At 36.5% G+C, this 22,071-nt stretch overlaps 1 protein-coding gene across 23 annotated transcripts in view; it reads left to right on the top strand.

Moving 5' to 3' along the window:
- The window catches only part of MPDZ (multiple PDZ domain crumbs cell polarity complex component), a 94,479-nt gene that overhangs the window by 25,368 nt on the left and 47,040 nt on the right, over positions 1-22,071 (top strand). For 20 of the 23 annotated variants that reach the window (XM_063180655.1, XM_063180667.1, XM_063180669.1 and 17 more), the window contains 11 exons: positions 1,244-1,358; positions 3,742-3,830; positions 5,475-5,670; positions 6,965-7,063; positions 8,974-9,053; positions 9,755-9,901; positions 11,125-11,292; positions 12,265-12,450; positions 15,241-15,450; positions 17,864-17,980; positions 20,488-20,646. In XM_063180655.1, coding sequence (XP_063036725.1) covers positions 1,244-1,358; positions 3,742-3,830; positions 5,475-5,670; positions 6,965-7,063; positions 8,974-9,053; positions 9,755-9,901; positions 11,125-11,292; positions 12,265-12,450; positions 15,241-15,450; positions 17,864-17,980; positions 20,488-20,646 — 1,566 coding nt within the window. The remainder of the gene's footprint in view (positions 1-1,243; positions 1,359-3,741; positions 3,831-5,474; positions 5,671-6,964; positions 7,064-8,973; positions 9,054-9,754; positions 9,902-11,124; positions 11,293-12,264; positions 12,451-15,240; positions 15,451-17,863; positions 17,981-20,487; positions 20,647-22,071) is intronic. The other 3 variants (XM_063180659.1, XM_063180674.1, XM_063180664.1) reach the window with 2 other exon arrangements.

Raw genomic sequence — 22,071 nt, 5'->3', positions numbered from 1 at the left:
CTCATTGATTTGGGTCTGGAGTGAAGATGATGATTCAAACAGCTTGATTTTTAGTTTCTTCCTGTCCGATGCGATGTAGGTGAAGTCTTCATGATGCTCTTAAAACTATTATTGGGACCAGAATGGCTTTGCAAAATGGGCACTTCTTGTCATGTTACCTGCAGATGTCTATCTTGTATAAATTCAGGAGGCTACAGGAATTGGATCTTTTTTTAGTGGCATTACTTGTGGCCTAAATAGTTAATCATCAATGAGAGGGATGATTAATACATTAGAAATTTATTTTTTTTCTTGTGTTCAATTTGGTTTCTGGTGGAGTTGCTTGGATAAAGAACTAAAGTCAGATTCTGTTGGGAAGTAGCATCATAGCTCTCCTGAAATCTTTTTTGGCGGATACTTACCTAGTCAAACTGGCTTTAGTTAATATCTGCCTGGTTTCCATATTGGCACTTAAAAAAAATTAACTGCTATTTGGCATGCAGAAGGGGCAGAATAAAAACTTTTGATACAAACCGCCAATGTTAAAATAGGATTTTAATACATATTCCACTTTCATTAACGACAATTAATTAAATAGATCCAAAATCCATTGGTACTGAAATTCAGAGAGTTATAGCAGGTATTAATGAAGATTGTAATTATTTAGCTAGCTGGAAATATAATTGTTATGTGCTAAAATGAAATTTTTAAGCCTTTCAAAAGCAAAAAATATAATTGCCTGACTCATGACAGCTTTTAGCATATTTTAAATTAGCAAGTTTTAAAAAGACACCTATAGGTAATGAACAGAAATTTAGACAAGTAAAATAGAAAATACAATTTGGTTTTGTTTTTTTTTCTTCTTTTTAAAAACACAGCAGTCTAAAGCTAGTTCTGAGGAGGTCCCAGAAAATCGGCAAGCTACATATTCATATACATATATATGTAACTTGCGGTACAAGAAATGAATTGTTCAATTTGGGCAAATTTTGCCAATCATTTTATTAATTAAATAATGATTTGATAGGTTGAAGGTGGTATCCCAGAACAGTGAGGTGAAGGAGGACATGACCTGCCCTGCATTGCTTTACTGTGAGGAATGTTACCTACTCTTGCTTGACAGATGAACAGCAAATAAGAACAGAACCAAATTTCATACTTTCTTTTTGTGGTTTTATCTAATTTTATGTGTTACTGACATTAAAGAATGTGGTGAATCTGTAAAGAAAAAGAGCTTCCTTTCTAATCCCCCTTTTCTTTTTAGGATGATGCTTCTGTTGATAGCTGTGAGGATGGGGAGAAATTCAATGTTGAACTCACTAAAAACAACCAGGGCTTAGGAATAACTATTGCTGGTTACATTGGAGACAAGACATCAGGTAATTTTTGATTCCTGCACTTTATTATGCAGTCTATTGCATACTATGGTATATGTGCATCAATGACTTAATTTTGATATAAAAGAACCCTTAACCATTTAAAATATATTTGAAATTTGAAAAGGAGAAAGAATGGTTTTCATTTTGTAAAAAGGATGTTCAGAATGAAAGCAATTGATATTATTAAAAAATCACACCTCAGTATTTTTAAATCTCTTTTTATCTTCACTTTTGGCTAAACTCGTAGTTGTGTGTTTCTGAAAAGCAATGGTAAAATAGTTTGAGTCCTTTCTGTTAGAAGTAGCCTTCTTACAAGGCAACACAGTAGCATTCTGAGTAGTTTTTAGGGATTGTTATTAATTTTCAAACAATGTGCATAATGCTGCTTGCGCATCACAAATTCTTGACTGACTTCTGGATGTAATAAATGTTTCTTCATCTGTGTGCTGTGGCAGATAATACATAAGTTTATTTAAAGAAATAAATGCAGAAATGTTCATGGACAGTTGCTTATTTTTACTTTGTAATTTCCACTACATTTTTCACAAAAATAATCCAGAACTCTCTTAAGCTTTCTTAGGGGAAATTTGGCAAATTGAGTAATGCTAGGAAGGGATGTCTTTTGAATGTGTCATAAAACTTCTCAAAGAGCTGTTGCTTTGATTTGTATGTTGTTTGAAAAATTTATGGATTATGGTACATTCCATATTCTTGGCAGTTCTAGCTATAATTTTTTGGATGAGAGATAACTGGACTTCCATGGGACAAGACAGTCAGAGTTCATGAAAGTCCACTCTTTAGCAGCTTCCAGTTGAATTTCAAAAGACAAATTGAGATGTAGAACATGTATAGATCTGAGAGCGCATCTTGACTGATTTAGTGTTTGGGTGTCATTGGTCTTTGGTTTGAAATTACTGTGTTGCATGTACCTATGCTCGAGAATATCTGTGTCTCAGGAACTACTTAGGTAACTCAATTTTGTGGCATAACAGTTGTGGAAGAACTTGGCTGTCAGAGAAGGAGCAATAAAGCTACTGGACAACAAATAACATTTCTGTATTTTTTATAAGTGACAAATAACTTGTCATGTTATCTTACAGCTGTTACAGGATATAAGAATGCGTGGAAGTTAGGAGGACCAGCCATGTAATTATGCACAAAGCCTGGGAAAACAAAAACCCACCCCAACCCCCTGCCCCCCCCTCCCCCCCCCAAAAAAAAACCCAAAACCTGACACAAATAGAGAGACTTGTCAATGAGGTGACTTGAATATATATGTAATCTTATTTTTCCTAAGCTGAGTTGAGTCATTAACCCTCCTTCCTTATAACTTTTGTCATATTGAGGGCTAGTAAAAAGATAGCTTGAGGTCTGCAAAGGGTGTGACAGCTTTCAAAATTTTGTAGTGTATTATGTTCACATCAAGCATATTCATTTAACAGAGTAAAAACATTTGTTGAGAAAAAGTAGATGCTGTTAAGATTTCTGATACCAGTGTTACAGGCCTGAGACCATCAGAGTGATTTCATGCCTTTTTATGCTGTTATTTTTCCTGATTTAATGTAAGCTGTGCAAAATGTGCATGTAGGAACTCCATATATTTGTATTTTATTGAGCTGTTGAAGTTGTTTCAAAGCAAGTGTGTTTTTCTTGAAATGTTTTCTTTTAGTAAAATGTCCCTTCTGTAGGTGTTTTCTATGTATTATTTTCCTTTTGATTCAAAAGTAGTGACTAGTAAGTAACTAAAATGTTTTTGATGGGTGTTTTTTTGTTTAATTTTGTTGTTCTGTTTGAGTTTTTAAGACTTTGTAACCTTTTTATCAAATAGTGATAATGGCAGTTAAAAATTGATTCAAACATAAAGTTGTGTTCCTGTTCATTTATAATTTTATCAATATGGCAATTCAAACATTTTTGCAATGCAATTCATGCATTTTTTTAAGCTGTTATTAGGTACATAGAAAATTCAGAAATTACCAGATTAGTGTACTCCAGCTGAATTTTCTGTCCAAATCTGGCAAAAGTCAGAAATATGTTTTTTGTCTATGCTGGTTTCAATGTTTAGATTAAAGGAAGTTAGAATATTTCTTGTTTTGCATCAAGAATATTTCTTGTTTTGCATCGGGAATTGTGTATTTGGCATTGTAAGGTTTTGAATGAAATCTGAGCCAATGCAGACAGACAATCTGGCTCATTGTTTAAGATGATAATAATATATATGTTTTTCTAAATCATTGCCTTCTTTATGATTATTTTATTATCTTACTTAGAGATTGTTTTTTCTTTTTTATCCCCTTTTTTGATTGGTGCCTTTAGTTGCATTATTTAAATTGTTTCTAAATAAATCAGTTGATTTAATTTTCCCTGGTTTTTTTTATCCCAGAACCTTCTGGTATCTTTGTGAAAAGCATTACAAAAGGCAGTGCTGTTGAACATGATGGCAGAATCCATGTGGGAGATCAAATTATAGCTGTAAGTAAAAGCGGGATGAACTGAGATTGCTTGTCTACAAGACTCTGTTTTTTTATGTTGCAAAGAAAAGCTCATGAAGTACTTATTTAAAATACTCAGGATCCGTGTTGCAATTCTGAGTCCTTTCCTGACAGAGTATCTCACCACAAGTTTTCTGATTATGCTACCTGCATGTAACTTGTAATTCTTAAAAAAAAATTGTATGTGAGACTATATCATTATATATCCTCCTTATCAGTACAAGGTTGGTAAGTGTGAAATTTCAAAGTCTGATTCAAGTTGTGCAACTGTTTTCAAAATTATTTTAAGAAGTTGTGTCCAAAAGTTTTAGGTGTTCAGAGAAATAAGAACATATTTTCATCCGTAAACTGTTGGTTTTGTGGTGGAAATCAGGTCCTGAATGCAGGGAGTGCATTTTTGTGTCCCTCATACATCTGTCCTTGCATTTGTGTGAAAAGAGCTCTTAAGAACAGATTATGGTCTTTCTCCAGAAGTGCCTGCATGTTTGTTTGTGGAAGTACATATATTTTTTCTAATGATTTACATGCTGAATACAAATGGCTAAAATGGATTATTCCAAAGTTTGTTTTCTTCTTCTACAGCAGCTGCAGAAGGAGAAAACTATTTGAGTAATCCCAGACGCTGAAGCATAAAAAATGTTTTTTAAATATGGTTTAAGTGTGGAGGAAAAATTAAATAGTCACACCTGATTTTTAGTTACTTTAGAAGAATTTCAGAGAGGGACAACAAATGACTAAGGGTCCAGGAGATTTATTCTTCATTTAGGAGGACTTAAAATAATGAAGATTGTGTAGATAGGCAGAAACAAATACAGGAGTCACAGAGCATAGTATTGTAAGAAGTATTTGAGAAATTTAAGGCACTGTGAGGTAGATGTAGAAATAATAGAATATAATGGAGTTTTCAGGGAGAAGAAGAATAAAATATGGTGGATGCTAGGTAGGGGTAATGGGATAGAACTGAGAAATGTCAAAGTTTTGAATTTCAGAAAAAAACTCAAGTTAATGAGATAATAAAATAATTTCAAACAGAGGAGGCCAAAATTTTATTCTTTAAACTCTTAAAATGATGAACCAGCGATAATGTCTACTTGTTTGCAACAGTGTTCTGTTTGTAAATTGGGATTCATGGTGTTCATTGGTAGACTTCTCTGTATCTAAGTTTAGCTGACCTCAGAACGACTGCGCTCTGTAGGTCTTTCTGCCCTAGTGGATCAATGTGTGTCTCCTTGTTGTTTCTCCAGAACTCCTAGCCATGGCTGTGTTGTTTATTCACCCAGTATTATCCCTCAGAGGTAGGGATGGCTGAAGTGGTTGAGTGACAGGCTGTACAATATGCCCTGCACAGCACATGCTATACCCTCTCCCACCTTGCAGAGAAGATCTGCCTGGCTGCACCATGGTGGGTGCTCCTCCCCTCTTTGCTGTGGTGCTGGTTGTCACCTAGCTCTGAGCTACTCCAGTGGGTGTGCCTAGCATATCCAATTCCATAAAACTGTATAGGTTTTGTTCTTGCCCCTCCACTTGCTTTTTGCTTAGGCTAACAAATGCTTAGAGCTCACTGCATTGTTTTGCCCTGAACTTTTTCTCTGTGGGTGAGCTGAAAAGCTGCTTGATCCTGCAGGTGGATGGAACAAATCTTCAGGGTTTTACTAACCAGCAAGCAGTTGATGTTTTGCGGCACACGGGACAAACGGTTCGGCTTACTTTGATCAGAAGAGGTCTTAAACAGGAAAATCGTATTCCACCCCAGGAAGACTTCAGTGCTCCTGTTGAGCAGGACTTACTATTTCAAGCAAGGGATAGTACCACAGCCAAAGGTAATTAAAACTGGCTTTGCTGTTAAGTTGGCTTGAAGCATGTTTCTTTTCAATTGCAAACTGTAAGTAAAATGGGCCAGATTCATTCTGGGTAGCCATTACAGATGGTAATGGGTAGCTGCTGTACATGAGGGTGGAGTTTTGTCTGCAATGGTTTGATTAATCTTTTAGACACAGTGGTATTATTTGCTACATTTTCAAAGTGAGTGTTGAAAGTTCTTTCCTGCATTGCACTTCTAGCTGAATTGCTTCAAGCCTTTGATCCTGCAAATCTTTGAATGGTAAGAAGGCAGCAAATGTTTTATTCATACTCAGGAGTGAGAGCTGCATTCAAAAGCAATCAGAGAAAGGCCCTCCTTGATGGGCATAATCAATCTCATCCCCTTTTACTCTTGCTTGTTACAAGGTAGAGGAATGAGAGGAGTAGCCTGTATTTAGGGGCTGATAGGATATTCACAATGCATGTGTAAAATGTTCAGATGCCAAAGACCAGTAGTAATTTTGCTGCTGCTGAGATTAGTGCAGATTTATCTTACATACTCTGCACATATTTAAGTATATGTGCCATGTCTTGAAAGTCAGTGTTTGAATGAAAGTTATCTATCTGCATAGGGGCTGGAAGCACAAAATAGCTGCTTGTGTTATAGTTTGATGTCAGTGAAAATATGTCACAAGTAGTCAACAGAGGCTTAATCTCCATCTTGCACAAGATTTTCAAAGAGCCAGTAGTATCTTACCTGTATTTCATCCTCCCACTCCCACCATTAACAAAAGGTATAGGCCAGTGTTCAGGATGCTGTTTCTCGAGCCAACAGGTATTCAAGACACCTGACAGGTCACAACAGACAGAACAGAATTTGGTGGTAAGAGAGGTTTCCTATGTATGAAAAGTGTGCCAGGTATGCAGCTCTCCAAGGCTGAAGCATTTTTGTTTTCAATGTTAGCTTTCTGAATTCCACAGAGGAAAAAAAAAGGAAATTAATATAAGAATGTTAAAGAATGTTATATTTAGATGTATTTTTAGTCAGTCATAGAAATGCAGGTACTGATGATTGTGGTGGGTTTTTTTGTCAGATGAACTCACTGGAGAAGGCAATGCATTAACAGAAGACAATGCCTTTGAAATGTGATTTTTTTTTTTGGGCCACACATGCCAGATTCCGTTCGCCAAATACGAGTACTCTGAAGTCCAGTGAAGGAGAGAGTTGGTGTCCCAGAGCATACCTGTGAGCTTGATAAGTATTATGACATATAAAATAACTAAATAGCTGAAAAGATTTCCTCTTTTTTTCAGATAACAATGAAACAGAACAGAGATCCCCATCACTGCCATGCTGTGCCAGTGTGGTAAATATTGGAGATGACATGAAACAACAGGAAACAGGTTCTCAAGGTTTAACATTTTATTCTGTGAAAATGCCCTTCTGTGCGCTTACACAAAGATCAGGTGTTTTGTGTGTCTTTCCATCTTCTGCAAGCTCTGTAGCTGAGGTAGAACTAGAAAGTCAAAGTAGTCATACATTTAATCATGGGCTCTTAATTGTAAGTTTTGTTGGAACAGGACTACTGTATGTGACTGAAAATAATTATATGCTGAAGATATCACATGAAGCAGTCTGCTTTGGCTACTTGCTCAACCCTCTCCTAGTCTAGTTTTGCGTATTTACTCTTAGTGTAGCCTAGAAAAAAAAAATATTTCTTTCCCATTCTCTGTTATCTTTCCAGTTGTCTGCAGCTGTGCAACCACATTCCAGCACTTCTGCATCTTCTGATAAATTTCCTTTCCCCAAATTCTTGAGCTTACATTTCATTTAGTGTTCTCTGGTAATGTCTAAAATTCAGTCAGTTCTGGTTTACTGATACTCTCCAAATTTTCCCATACTTTTTGTCAAAATTCCTATTTTCTACTGTGTATGTTTTTCCTGCTTGATCTCCTAGACCACTGTTCAGCATTTTTAGAAGTCCTGTGTGATGATATGCTTTTCAGATTTAGACATAACTTGATGGGTCAACATGTTGTGGAACATTTTTGTGCTTCTGAAGTAAAAGGAGGAACTGAAAAGTTCTGCGATATATATCTTTTCATAACTCATGCTTTCTGATTATCTTGGATAGCTGAAGGAATCTCTTTTTAACTTCTTCCCTTCAAATAATGCTGTATCTTGGCTTTGGGGAAAGTATTGTCCTCTTTGAATACAATGCAACATCTGACTTTATATTTAGTAATGTCTCTGGGCAATGACTAGACTTAAAACACAGTCTGAGGCTCCTAGTCATTTTCTATTCTTACAAAAATCACTTTGAGAACTTTGTAATGAAGATTCTTCTCCTTGCTTGTGATGAGCATTCACTCTGAAGAGTTTATTTTGATACTTACTGTAGACACAGCCTAGACCATGGACCTTGAGTATGTAGGATCCTGTTAAACTTGCTGTGTTTGCTGGCTGCTGTATCCAAATACTGCTTTTTATTGGTTTCTGCCATAGAGCCTAGACAATGTGCATGAGGAGGAAATGAGCAGAAAGAAAGCATTTCTCTGTTTTTTAAACCTGCAAATAAACCTTCAGTCAAATTAAGATTTGCTGCAGTTTTCTACCTAGCCTGTCACTGTATGACTGTACTTCTCCCGCTTCCTTCCTTTCCAAGTTTGTTACTGTTCTTTAACTATTAAAATATTTTTTTTTAAAGAAGCAAAGAACTTGGACTTTTTGCATTCTGTTACTGACCTTTAGGGCTTACAGTTTCAGAAAAGTCTTTCACAGTTGCGCTCATGGTTTTAAAAATAATAATAAAAAAAGATCTCCAGATTGTGTTTTTTGGACATTCTCTATAAAATACAGGGTCTGTCCAAAAGGATCAGTGTGCATTTTTAAGTATTTTAACCATCCCCCTGAAATAATCTGATCAGCACACATGTAGTCTGATTTAACATAGGGCTTGAATACAACGTTTTCATTTCCTTTGTGTCTGTTATCTTGAAAAATTGCAAATAGTTGACTCAACTCGGAGGCTAGTATGTGTCTTTTTTCCCACCCACCAAACTATTTGACTGAACTTCATGTCTTTCAAAATACATAGTTAGTTTTTCACGATTAGAATCTTTATATTGCTTTGCAAGTTTTTGCTGTGGTAACCCCAAGCTTGGTGAGACTAAACATGCCAAGTTTTTAGTCATATCTAGGAGAGTTCTGGCATCATGGGAATGATTGTGTCGTTGTGCATGTTCCATATACTTTTATCAGTTGTAGGAGTTGACTAGTCTTTTTAATTTTTTGTCACAATAATCTTAAATATAAATTTTAGATTTCCAGCTAACTAGTACAGAAGAAGCAGCTGCAAAGATAAAATGGCAGAGGATTATGGGTTCGAATTATGAAATAGTGGTAGGTAAATTTTGTTTACTCTTGTTAATTATGCATCTCTTTCATCTGTGCATCTATTATGTTGACAACATATGGATAGAAATATGTTTGTATTGCATTTGTTCCTTCATGTAGGAAAATAACACATATGCTCCTTAGTATCTTGAAGATTATTCTAATTATAGACTTTGAATATAGATATGTATTTTTCTGTATTTTATCAAAACCATAGCAGACTTTGATGATTACTGTGCCCCTGACTATTGTTTCACTTATTTTCTAGTTTCAGGAGAATAAATGTGTTTAGAGAAAAAATATTTAATGTGAACTCCAAAGCTCACTTCATTAGCTAGGACTTGAGCCTTCATTCTCATTCTGCATACTGAATAAATGATTTCACGTAATGATCTAAATAATGCATAGAACATATACTGTAGATACAGAAGAAAAGAAGTATCTCATTTTAGGAGATCACATGTCACAGATGTAGTGTCTGCAGAACTATGTATTATTAGATACTTTGTTGTCATAAGCAGTTCCCACTTGTGTATTGCAAAGTGGTGATCAACGAGTCACTTTTTACCTGACTCACCATTTTATATGATAGTACTTCTGGTTTCTCACTTCTGGAATTTTGACCTAATTGCATGTAAATTGAAGTGGAAAGTAACAGATCTGGCTGTAAATATGAAAAATGTAACCATTTCTTCATCTTATTTTAGGTGGCTGTGGTTAACAAATTTAGTGAAAGCAGTGGATTAGGGATAAGCCTTGAAGCTACAGTGGGTCATCATTTTATTAGATCTATCTTACCTGAAGGGCCAGTTGGACGAAGTGGCAAGCTGTTCAGTGGAGATGAACTGCTAGAAGTAAGAATAAGTACTGCTTTTTCTTAATCTGCATTTAGTAAGGGTTTTGAGCAGTAAGTTTCTTCTCATAGGCTGTGACCATGGGAGTGATGTATGCCTAACAGCATGCCAGTTAGTGGTTGAGTAGTCACTTCATATGTACTTACATATATTTATGTGAGTACATGTGCTTACATACATTTCTCTGCTGGCAGCTGATTTTTTGATAGTCCAAGGTCTCTTGCGTAGTCTGAGCTCAGCTGGCCAGTAAGCACCATGCAGCCACTTGCTCACCTACCCTCCTCACCCCAGTCTGCTGGGATGAGGAGGAGAATCAAAAGTAAGACCTTGTAAGTTGAGATAACGGCAGTTTAATAATTGAAACAAAGTAAAGTATAATAATAATAATAATAATAATAGTAATATTAGAAATATTAGTAGAAAGAAGAAAAATCTTCAAGTGATGCACAATGGAAGTGTTCACCACCTGCTGACCAATGCCAGACCCTGTCCCTGAGCTCGGATCAGTGCACTTTCCAGTTAACTACTCTGTTATATACTAGGGACATGACGCTCTTGAGTGTGGAATATCCCTTTGGCCAATTTGGGTCACTTATCCCTTGTGTGTTCCTTCATAGCTTTTTTTCCTTTTTTGTACCTCCTCACAGGCAGAGCATGAAACATCAAAAACTCCTTGATTCAGCTTAGCAGCAGCCAAAACATTGGTGTGTTATCTAATGCAAAACTGAATCCAAAACACACTACTGTGCAACTAGTGAAAATAAATTAACCCTATCCCAGCTGAAACCAAGGCAGTCACCGAAAAAGAATATGTAGCGAAAGTATTAAGATTAAATAAGATTATCCCAACTCAGTGAATGGACTAAACATCTAATTACTCTTCTAAATTATTCTTTTAGAATTAAGATGTGAATTTGGTTTATATTAGTGCAAGAAACATGAAAGTTTGTTGTATATGGTGTTTGTAGGGCAGTGTCATGCATTTTAAAAGACCATACATACATTTATTTCAATATGTATCTTGGTACTGAGAACCAAATTGAGTAGAAATTAAGGGTTGGAGGTGTCTGTTAGCATGGGGATTTTTGTTGCTTTTATTTTACTTTTTTTTTAATGAGGTGATTAGTGAGTTGGGGTTGGCTTGGGTTTTTTTTTACTCATTTTTGTTATTGTGTTTCAAATACACTCTAGTTCTAATCAGTGTGTATTCTTTATTTATTGAGGTGAATGACATCTCTCTGCTCGGAGAAAACCACAAGGATGTGGTCAGTATCTTGAAAGAGCTGCCTATTAAGGTGACAATGGTGTGCTGTCGTCCGGTAGCTCCACCTGTTACTCAACCAGAAATACTAGAGAGTCTAAGCCTGTCTGAAGTTCAGCTCACAGAAAAGGTATTTTGTCTTTAAACAATGACTGAAAATGACAGTTTCCTTGCGAAAAAAAAGATTAAGTTCTTCTATATGATTAGAAATATATTTTAATATTTTTGGAATTGGAGCCAGTCTAATAGGAAACAGCAAATAATGTTTATATGCTATTTTTAGGCCCTCAGAAGATATGAATCCTGGCTGGTCATAGGCAAAATATTGTAGGATGTGGGGCTTTCTCTCTTAGTACTATGCTGCTTTTTCTGTAGGCGAGATATAGGAGTATAGCAAATTGACCTTGGGTTCTTTAGAATCTGAATGTATTTAATCTAGTTTTGAACTTTGCTACCTGGCTTTGCCTTGCACATGGTGGTGTTTGATTTCCTTGATTGACACTTTTGTCACTTGCAAGTGCACAGCTCTGGGCAGCCTGGTGAACTAAACATGTAGGAATGGCCTAGGGTGTAGGATAAAAAGCAATAGCATTTGTATGAAAAGAGAAACAGTTAACTGAGTTCTGAGCAAGGCACCAAATTCAGCTTATAGTTTCTAAACTTCTCTGTGAAACCAAGTGAAGAAAAGTCTGTGTACATATGTATGTACGTATGTATGTACATATTTGTTTGTTTTTACTTTTATTAAATATTCTGGCTACTATCAGTATGATTACATTTAATGAAGGCATATTTTATACATAATATTTAATAACATATATTTCCCAATATTTGAATGCATATACTAAAAAAGTTTTTTGAAGATTTTTATTTGACAGAATTTTGTAAATATTTTTGTTGTGCATACTTGCAGCTTGCCTATGAAGGATAATTGAATTTTGTGTGAGGTTTATCAGTGTTTGTTAAATCTCCTGAGTACTTGCATTTCTTCTGTGTTTAGAGATATCACTTAGGTCTTATCTTTTTTTTGTAATTAGGTTTTTGTCTCTAAAGATTCTCAAGTGTTTACATTTTATTGATGAACATTTACTGTTTTTCTCAGGGTCACATAGAACTTGGATTCGTTGGCTCCTCAGACACAGAGGGAACAACTTTGGAAACAGCTGATGAGGGTCAGAGTATGGAAGAGGTGCAAAGCTCATCTCTGGCAATGTGGGAAACAGAAATACAGCACATTGAGCTGGAGAAAGGGAGTATGGGGCTTGGATTTAGCATATTGGACTATCAGGTAATTTCTGCACTTCTTTGGATGCAGGACAAAATACTTCGTATTGTTTGGATCTTGCAGTATGTTCTATGCATTTTAAGGGTCAACATTAATTGAAACCAAGCAATAGAGTAGAACTAATCACAGCTGGTAAGCATTCCAGTAATTATATTACATATTTCTCTCATTGTATTAAGACTACAGTTTCTAATGATAGTAATACTGGTTCAGAAAAACAGATAATCCATTATATGCTAGGGTTTTCAGAAACCTGTCTTCTAGTGACCCAAGGACAGCAAATTATGTAGCCAGCGTATTTAGGCATTTAGCCATGTATTTTGCACCTGCAGTGAGGTGTTTAGGGCAAGATCCAATAAAGGACTTAAATGCTTAAAGCAGGATTTACTAAAATCCAGAACTGTAATTCTGAAATCCCTTGCTTAGCTGCTGTCTGTCGGGGACATGCTTAAACATCCCCATTCATTTTGTGTTTGACTTCAGAATTCCTGGATACCTAAAATATGTTTCTTGGTGTGTCCCAGTCAACAGCTCACTGCCTGTCTCTTGCCTTCACTTGGTAAGGATGCCAGAACAAATATTCCTCCTGTTCCCAGTTTTCCAGTGGATAATTTTTAATTGAATATCAAGTAATTTCTCCCTGAGGTCAATGTAGGCTTTTGCTGAGCTGTTCTGTGGTGCCATGGGGATCACATTTCTTTCCAGGTTTCCGCTCGATCTTGTCCATAGAAATGCATTTACATCTGGAGATAACTTCCATGGGGGAATTATGGCCACAGGGCACTCTTTACAGTTAAGCTTAGATTTTGCATTTGCACACTGATAAAGTGAAGAGCAGTGTAGTGTAATTGAAGGATAAAGGCATGGTAAAGTGTCATTTATGAACGCTGAGCACTGACTACTCTTTAAAGTGTTGCTCATGATGCTCTGCAGTGAGACATCACAGATTAGCCTGAGTGTTTAAGTCCATGTCAGCACACAGTAGAAGTATTTTTGCTTCAGCCTCTTCTGAGCATTAACACAAATGGTGGGTGCGTATGTGGTTAGTGACTGAATTTTTTTATGGTTAATGAATAATAGTACCAAAGGCTTGTGGGAAGTGCCTTAAGTTGGTTAATGTATTTTTCAAATATAAGGTGGTATAACTTATATTTTTCAAATAGAAGTTAGTCTTCCAGCTTTACTCAGCTTTATGACACTTAGCTTTTTTTTGATGTTGTAATATTTGGGTACTGTCATATGTTCTCTCTTTTGATGTGCATTAAAAATTCCACTTTGTCACCGAAGTTTTGCTTTCTTATAAGACTGTCAACAGTAAATTTACAGGGAGATTTACATTTCTGTTTTTCTGTTTCCATCAAATTCTCAATTTATTTTCAGTAAAGGGTGAACTAAACTTAAGGAGAATTATGCTTGTACTAATGCATTCCTTATGTTTTGTACAATGGCAGGCCTGTAGAAAGGTCTGCATAATTTCTAACCCTAAGGAGGACTGCGACATAGACCACAGAGGCTTGTTTCTTTTTTTTCCCAAATATGTGTCATGCAGTGCCATCTAAAGTGACAGTGTATTTACTGTTAAAATAGTAAGGAAGATGTCAATGCTCAGCAGCACTGCTGGTTATATTTTGACTTGGGAAGTGTTTTATTGCTCCATGGCATTTTTTTTTACTGTCATCAAGTGCTAAGTGTCTTCTTGATGTCCTTCCTTCTTTCCTTCACTCCCTCCCTCCCTCTGCTCCCTCCCTCCACTCCCTCCATCAACATTTCTCTCTCACACCAGCTTTCAGCAGTCTCCCTATTCCTGTGGCATTTTCATGTTGCTTTGATGGTGTCTGTCCTTTCAGATGTACATCTTGACATGAAAACTTGTTACAGCTGCATGCTGGTTTGTAGATGTTTGCTTTTCTCTACTTTTGCTTTCAGTAAAACTGTTACAGGGTTGCATTTTTTGGGGTTTTTTTTCTGTTCATGCTCTCAAGTGAACTGCATGTTGGAAGTGTTAACATGATGTTCCTTGTGAATGTAGTTCTGTAAGAATTGCAGCCATTTTTTGCATGTGTGATAATTGTTATAGAAGAATTATATATTCCTGTTAATAGCATTTGATGCTAGTTTTTTTGTTTTTTTTTTTAATAAAATTCAGTATATTGGAGGATGGTCACTTAAAAGCAGTTTTCTTCCTTAAAAGTAAACATCACTTTGATTTGTCTTGTTGATTAGTCTTATATTGGTATGTTCTTCTCTCATGTAAGCATTTAATTAGGCATGCACAAGACCTTGCCTCTTGAAAATGCTTTCTCATTTGAGCAATATCATGAAGTATAAGTCAGTTATTGAAAATAAGTAATTCGTTCCACTGGAGTGCATGTGTTACATTTGCCCCCCCCCCCCCCCCCCAAAATCTACATTCCCCACCTTCATCCTCTGAGTGCAAGGGAGGATGAAGTTTGCAGCACTGTTGTTACAGTAGGAAGTTTATGAGTATGAGTTTCTGATGTGCATGGATGACACTATGCACACATAGTAGCATTTTATATTGGAGATACATGATGGAACATCACCTAGACAGGAGTAATAATTTTCGCATTTAAGAATTGAAATTAATGGAGGTCTAAGTGTATGGACAGTACAGACAGGATGGTTTGCTCCTACTGAAGGTTCATCTAGAGGAGAGCAACACTTCTTAATAACACAACTCTAGTCAATAAAAGGTCATGAATAAAAATTCTCCTCTCAAGATATAAAAGAGTAAAAACAACTAAATATTTTTCTTCCCTTTTATTTAATTAGGATCCTGTTGATCCAGCAAACACTGTAATTGTAATTCGCTCATTAGTTCCCGGGGGTGTGGCTGAGCAAGATGGCAGACTTCTTCCTGGAGATCGGCTTATGTTTGTCAACGATATCAACTTGGAAAATGGCAGCCTGGAGGAAGCGGTGCAAGCACTGAAAGGAGCCCCAACAGGAACAGTTAAAATAGGAGTTGCCAAACCATTGCCTGTAAGGATTTGGGAATTCAGTGTGTATTTTTCATATAATTGAAGCTGGTACATGCTGATCCTGACCTCTCCATACATTTTGTGTGTTTTGAGGTACAGTTGGATGGCCCAACTATTATCTCACATGTAGGAGTTGCCTGGGTATTATATTGCTGGTGTAGTGATTGCAGGACCTAGCACACCTGTCTTGCAGATGAAAAAACAGCAAAGCACCTTGCAGACAGCAGAATCTTTCAGGGCTGAAAGTTGCCATAATATTGTACACTGTACACTTTACATGGTTCTCTGAATGTGTGAGATGGATACATAAAATTGTTTTTGATTTGTGTGGAATTTACTGATTCCTTTGCTTTGCAAGGTATAGTATTGTTACAGCTGCTATTCTGCTTGGGGAGGTTGTTTCATTTATTCTGGGTGTTGTGTGAGAGAAACAAGAAAACATTCAAGAGGTTCAATAACAAATTTCTACTTGTAAGCTTAAGAACATTAAGGTAGAATAATACTTGGCAAATTTTAAAATATAGGTATTTTAGTTAGAAATGCAACCATATAAAAGCAAAAAAAATAGCACTTCAGACAATGTATATGGGAAAAGAGAGAAAAAGAAGGGATAAGGGTAGAAAGGTATATAGTCACTACCCATGGATCCAGTGACAAGACTTGATTGTTGCAATTTCAGTACCCCTTCAAAGTGCTGGTCACAGTCTTGATCCACTGGAGATGGGGGAAACCCATGAAACACAAAGTTCAATGACTTAATCCATGCTCAGGCTAGGTGAGAGTGCCCAACTACCTCCCGTGAGGTGAAGAGTTTTACACTGTCTCATGTAGCACCATAGATCACAGGGCATTTCTCTCTTTGATGGTTTAGGACACCTAAGATGTTACAGCTTCCTCTCAGGTTAGCATGATGGAGCCAATTATAGCCCATGAGAAGGCATGAACACCTTCAGGCTTCATGTGAGTGTCCTGGTAGGTCTCTAGAGGAGAGTTTTCACACCTGAGCCACTTGTGTAAGGACATGGACATGATAAAAAGCACTATGGCACCTTGCAGGATTTGATTTTTACTAGCCTCTTCCCTTATCTGGCTCAAAACCCAGCTTGTAGCCTTGGGTGGTGGGTGTGCACCCCCTCTGTAGCTGGTTGGTTACTTTGTGCTTGGTCAGCAAAGTGCCTGCTCCTTCTGCAAATGTTTGATGCATTCACCGTGAACATTCCAGCCCCTCACAAGTATCTACGCAATCTTTGTATTTAAACAGCACACTTTGTTTATGTTATATTGTGTAGTCTTCAGTTTGTATACATCTAACTGGTTATTTCAGGTTTGGTTTTATAAGGTAGTCTGTTAGTTAAGGTAGTTGAAGATTACCCATGGTCACTGAGATAGTATAGCAGTAAGAATGCTAGTGAACGAGCGTTCCTGGTGGGTTAAGTTCAAATCAGGAGAATGGCATTAGTCCATACATACAAGGAAGATACCTTTCTCTATATTAGTAAGTGCAAGTACAGTTTAAGGGGTTCATTTTTGTTTTTCATAAATTTATAATCTTGTAACCCTTATGGATGTAGATACCAAATTTTCATTCTTAGTGGATCTTTGTGGAGAGAGTGGGAGGGAATGTCTGTTGTTTAAGTTCCCAGAAACCTTGCTTTTTGTAGTAAGAGAATACATTTTAACTTGCTCTGCTAAATTAATTTTTTTTTAATTGGAGACTCCATATTAATTGCAATTGAAATTTCATACTCTAGAAGATGCTACTCTAAAAGAGAAAATGCATGGGGGTTTTGTTTCCCTAAAGTTGTAAATATACAGCATTTGCACTTCAATATTTCATGTATTAAGTTTGCCAAGTGATTAAATGTTGCAAATAATCCCTGCTTCTTTTGCAGTACTGGACAAATGCACCTACTATCAAGTTATGTTGGAAAAAGGTCTTGGTTTGTAGTCAGAATTACGTTTTGTCCTCTAGAGGCTGACAGATGCAATTGTGAAACACAGAGAGTAGATGAAGTTTTCCTGCCTCCGAGCAAGATTGCTCTGTGGCTAGCAAGATTATAAAGACCGTTGCTGTTAGGCTCTTTCTCTGTTGGCAGCTGTGATGGCAGTTTTAGTATATCTTTATTAGGACCAGAAACTGAAAATGAGCCTAGACTTAAGCTGTGGGCTCTGTGGTATACCTGGACAGACCTTTTTCATTATTTGGGGTTTTAGAATGAGGTGTGAAGCTGAATCAATTCAGGTAAATTTGAAAAAAAAACCCTGAATACTGTGACTGTGATTAAAATGATCTCTTTGCTGCATTTGGAATCCATTTGCCTTTCTAAACAGCCCCCTGCCCCTCTCGCAGAATGCACACTGCACCTGCTGTGTCCAGGCCACTCATCCGACTCAGAGCTTCGTTCTCTCTGCAGCTTTCACCTGAGGAGGGCTATGTCTCTGCTAAGGAAGATTGCTTTTTCTACACTGCCCAGTCACTTGAGGAAGAGGGGCCAGCTGATGCAGCCCTCTTCCATGCTGAGCTGGCTCTGGTTAGTGGCCCAACTTACCACAGATTTCTTCAATCTTTGCATTTTGTAGTGAAAGGAGTTGCCTTGTCACTGTCCATGCTTATTTTTTAGTGTTCACTGTCTCCACATTACTCATCCACCGTAGGTGGGATGGATTCTGACTTTGTAGAAACTGGTGTCTAGAGACTTCGTCTTTTTGCATGAGCTGTGAATCTGGCCTCTGATATGTACAATGCTGGGGAAAAAAAAGTATTTTGCTGATGTTTTCAAAAGTGCATGGCTATCCACTTGTCCTTGCATGCATTGAGCAGCCCTTTGGAAATCTCATCTTTTCAGATGTGCAACTTTTTCATGTGCTTATTTTTCCATGTATCATAATACATCACTTTTCTGCTGTGGAAGGTTTTTGATATTCCCTTTTTGCATGTAATCCAGCCTTACAAGGAGTACTCTGTCTTCAAAAGCTGCAAATACTTCCTCCTAGTAATATTCTTCGGCCTTCAACATCAGTCAGTGATTATGAGATTTACAAGGTCAAAAGGTCTTCACTTGTACGAACAATGCGGCTTACCTGAGTATTCAGTGCCTTACATAGCCCAGAAGTTGCCAACAAGATCTCAGATTAAAAAGACATAGGACCTAGGGCACAGCAAAAAATCCCCCAACCTCTCCTTCCACAAAATAAAATAAAAAAAACAATGAAGCAACAACCCAGAATACACATGTATATGTATGTATTCTAAGTGTGTATTCTCATGGTTGTTTGTTCTGTTATGGGTCTGATATTGAAATTATTAGGCCCTCATTTTCTGGGGACCTGAGCAGGGAAGCAGCTTCTAAACATGAGAACTTAGTTCATTAGCGAAAAAGTCAAAGTTGAACAAAAACCTGAAATGCATCCTGTCAAGGAAAAAAATCTCTGCATTACTGCTTCCAGCAGGTTTGCTGTTTTTTTCACATTTGTATTTGGCAAGCTGATTAATAGCTTGCTTTTAAAGAAGACTGCCTGTTTTTAATTCTTCAGTTTGTTACCTTTAGCAGTTAGGTAACAGTATTTTTCTTGCTCCATTAATTTAGAAGAAGCACGAATTTTGTATTCTAAATAACCTTTAATTGAAGATGTGTTGAAATGATCAAATTAAAACTGTCTAAAAAATTTGACTTCCATCTGTGCTTCCAATCCAAAAAAACTTGTGAAAAAAGCAATGAAAATACATGACATAATAAAATTGTCAGTCAAGTTTGTCAGTTGTCTTAATTAAATGTGCAAAATGGGAAACTAAATGTGCAGTCGCCCAGCTTAAGATATGTTTTGAGAGTGCACATATGAGATACTGTTTTTCATAGACAGAACGGTACTCAGATTTTACAGATATGTTCTGAATTTTCACAATATTTTTTAGGGCATAGCTTTGGTAAAACGAATATGCTTTTTCAAGAAGATGAGCTGAGATTAAGTTACAGCAAAGAAGCAGTTTGGATTAGCAGTTAAGTCTGTAGGCTTGAAATAATAAAAAAATAATCCTTTTTACCCTGAAAAGGAATCAGTGTGTTGAATTACTGCATTTTGTTGCTACTGCTATAATGGATTTATAATATGATTAACCACAGGGGCTGAAAAACAAGTTAGATCCCATCTCAGGTGCACTCATCTGCTTCATACAAGTTTATCATACGAACATGGCTTTCAATCCAGTGATCATTTTGTTGGCCTACAATATGTTCTTGAGCTCTGCCAGGGAGATGAAATAATAATCAAAGTGTAGTGTACAAAGCACCATAAATTAGGGGTTTTAGCGCTTAATTTTATTATCGTATTTAAAAGAATATGAGTCTCTGAAAAAAATATGTTTCAGTTTTAAAGACAAAAATACTACCCGTGTCAATGTCTGAAACTTTTAAAGATTTTCTCATGTAAGCATAATAGAAATATACAAATACTTATAGTAATTTTGTTGTCAAAAGCAAAATAATTTAAAATCTGTTAAAAAAATCACATAAAGATTTTTTCATATAAATGCACTTTAAAGCTCTGTAGTTTTCAAAATTGTTTTTAAGAGAGTTTAAAAATAACTGGTCCTAAGAAGTTGAATGAAGAGAACATTCCTGACACATGCTACCAAGTGAAGTTCTCTATTTTTTCCATGCTGAAAAAAAATTAAAAAGAAAAACGAAAAAAAGCTGTAAAGAAATCAAAATATAGACACCAAAAAAATACAGTGGAATTCTCCCAACACTTTGTACTTCCATTAAGAGGCATGAGTGTGCCTCAGCCCCACAACTTATTCTGGTTCAGACTCTTGCATTACTTCAGATATTCTTTGCAACCTTTGAAGAAGTAGTAACACAGATTTACTGGAAGCAGAAAATTTTTCTACTGCACTGTGCAAATGTAATTTCAATCTAAAACATGGAATGAAACAGAAAAAGAAGAAAAGTATCAGTATGTTGTGGCTGGTGTGCATGTGTTTGAGGCTTATGTGGTGTGATGGCAACAGCCTGGCTGATTGAATTGCTTTTGTTATTAGGTGGACTCTGGCGAGGCAGATCTAGCGGATGAGTCCACCTTAGAATCACAGTATTCTCTGGAGAGAGACGTCTTCCAGGACTCAGTGACAGCTCTGCACGACAGTGCCTGTAGCGGTGAGGTGAACGACAGCTTCTCTCTTCCATTATCAACTCCCAAGGTAAAATCGAGGATGGTTTTATTGACGGCAAACTTTGATTTTAAGTGTGAGCAGGCTGTATGATCAGATAGAAACGTTTTGTGTCATCCTGGTTCAAAATGCTCTATTTGCTAGCAGGGTAAAATTTTTTTTAAAGTAGTGCTGATATCTTGCAGATGTCTTTGTTGAAGAGAGAGGCACATAGTAGGAACAAAGCTTGGATTTTTGCTAGATAAAGCATGATTTAGCCAGAGTATGGTGAACTGTTTGTAGTATTAAAGGTGTGGTGAGCAGTCTGCTAGAAAAAAATAGTTGTCATTCAAACTATAGTAAAGAGTGGTAACACAAAATTACTCTGTTGCTCTGTATTTTAGTATGAAAAACAAGAGTAAATTTTTATCCTTATTTTTACTTTTATCCTTAATAATTTGTTTGTTTCTGTGATTTTTAATGAAATTTTCATAATGATGCTGTCATGAAAAGCAAATCTGTGTATGTCGAAACTCTGCTAATTGTTTTTATGTAAAGCAATAAATGGAGATTTATTTCAGAGTAATAAGAAGATAATAGCTTTTTTGGTTCTTAGTCACATATCCATAATGACCTGATTGCGTTATCTTTATTTCCATAGTTTTTCATGGTTTTTTTAATCTTTAGATTTTAATATCAATAACCTAGAGCTTTCCAATTTCATTCTCCTAGCAGTCTTCATTGAAAACCACCGGGTTTGCAGTCTGTGGTATTGAATAGAGTAGCTGCTGCTTTTTCTGCCACACCTGAGCTGCAGTAACTCCCATTACCTTTCTGGAATATGTTTAGCTCTTATGAGATGTTGGTTAGAAAGCAAGATTAATCTTCTAATGGTTTCTCCTAATCCACAGAAGAACACATTTCTGCTGTGCCAGTGGGACAGCTTGCATTGTTTAACTCCGTAATTGTTACTTAAATGGATTATGCATTTTACATGCTTGGGAGCATTTTGTGAGATAGAGACTGGATTTACATTATATATCACATTGAGGCTCTAGAAAGACTTTAGTTATTTTCACCATTGACTTAAAAATAGCTTTACTTTGCATACTCTATTAAAATACCATGGTCCTGACTTTTCAGTGTCCGTCTCTGTAGACTAGTATGAAGTGAGTACTAAGTTCTCATCAAACAGCCTATTCATGATTCAAAAAACAAACATAGGGGGAAGATCTGTCTGATGAAGACTTTTGAAGCAAGGAAATGCTGTAAAAATTAAAACAGCACTGTTTGATGCTGTGAGGAATGCAAAGATATTTCAGTTATTTCTGGCTACAGGGCAGTTGGCTGATTCGGCCAGGTCACTTTGGTGTCGTATTTAAAATAGGTGTTGAAAAACCAATTTTAAATAATGCAGATGCTCTGGTGAGGCCACATGTTACTATAGTTACGAATTCCTGGAATTGTGTTTGTCCT

Source organism: Melospiza melodia, chromosome Z (genome assembly GCF_035770615.1).
Source record: "Melospiza melodia melodia isolate bMelMel2 chromosome Z, bMelMel2.pri, whole genome shotgun sequence".
Lineage (NCBI taxonomy): Eukaryota > Metazoa > Chordata > Aves > Passeriformes > Passerellidae > Melospiza > Melospiza melodia.
The sequence above is the reverse complement of the archived record's forward strand: the minus strand, read 5'-3'. Positions and strand labels throughout refer to the sequence as shown.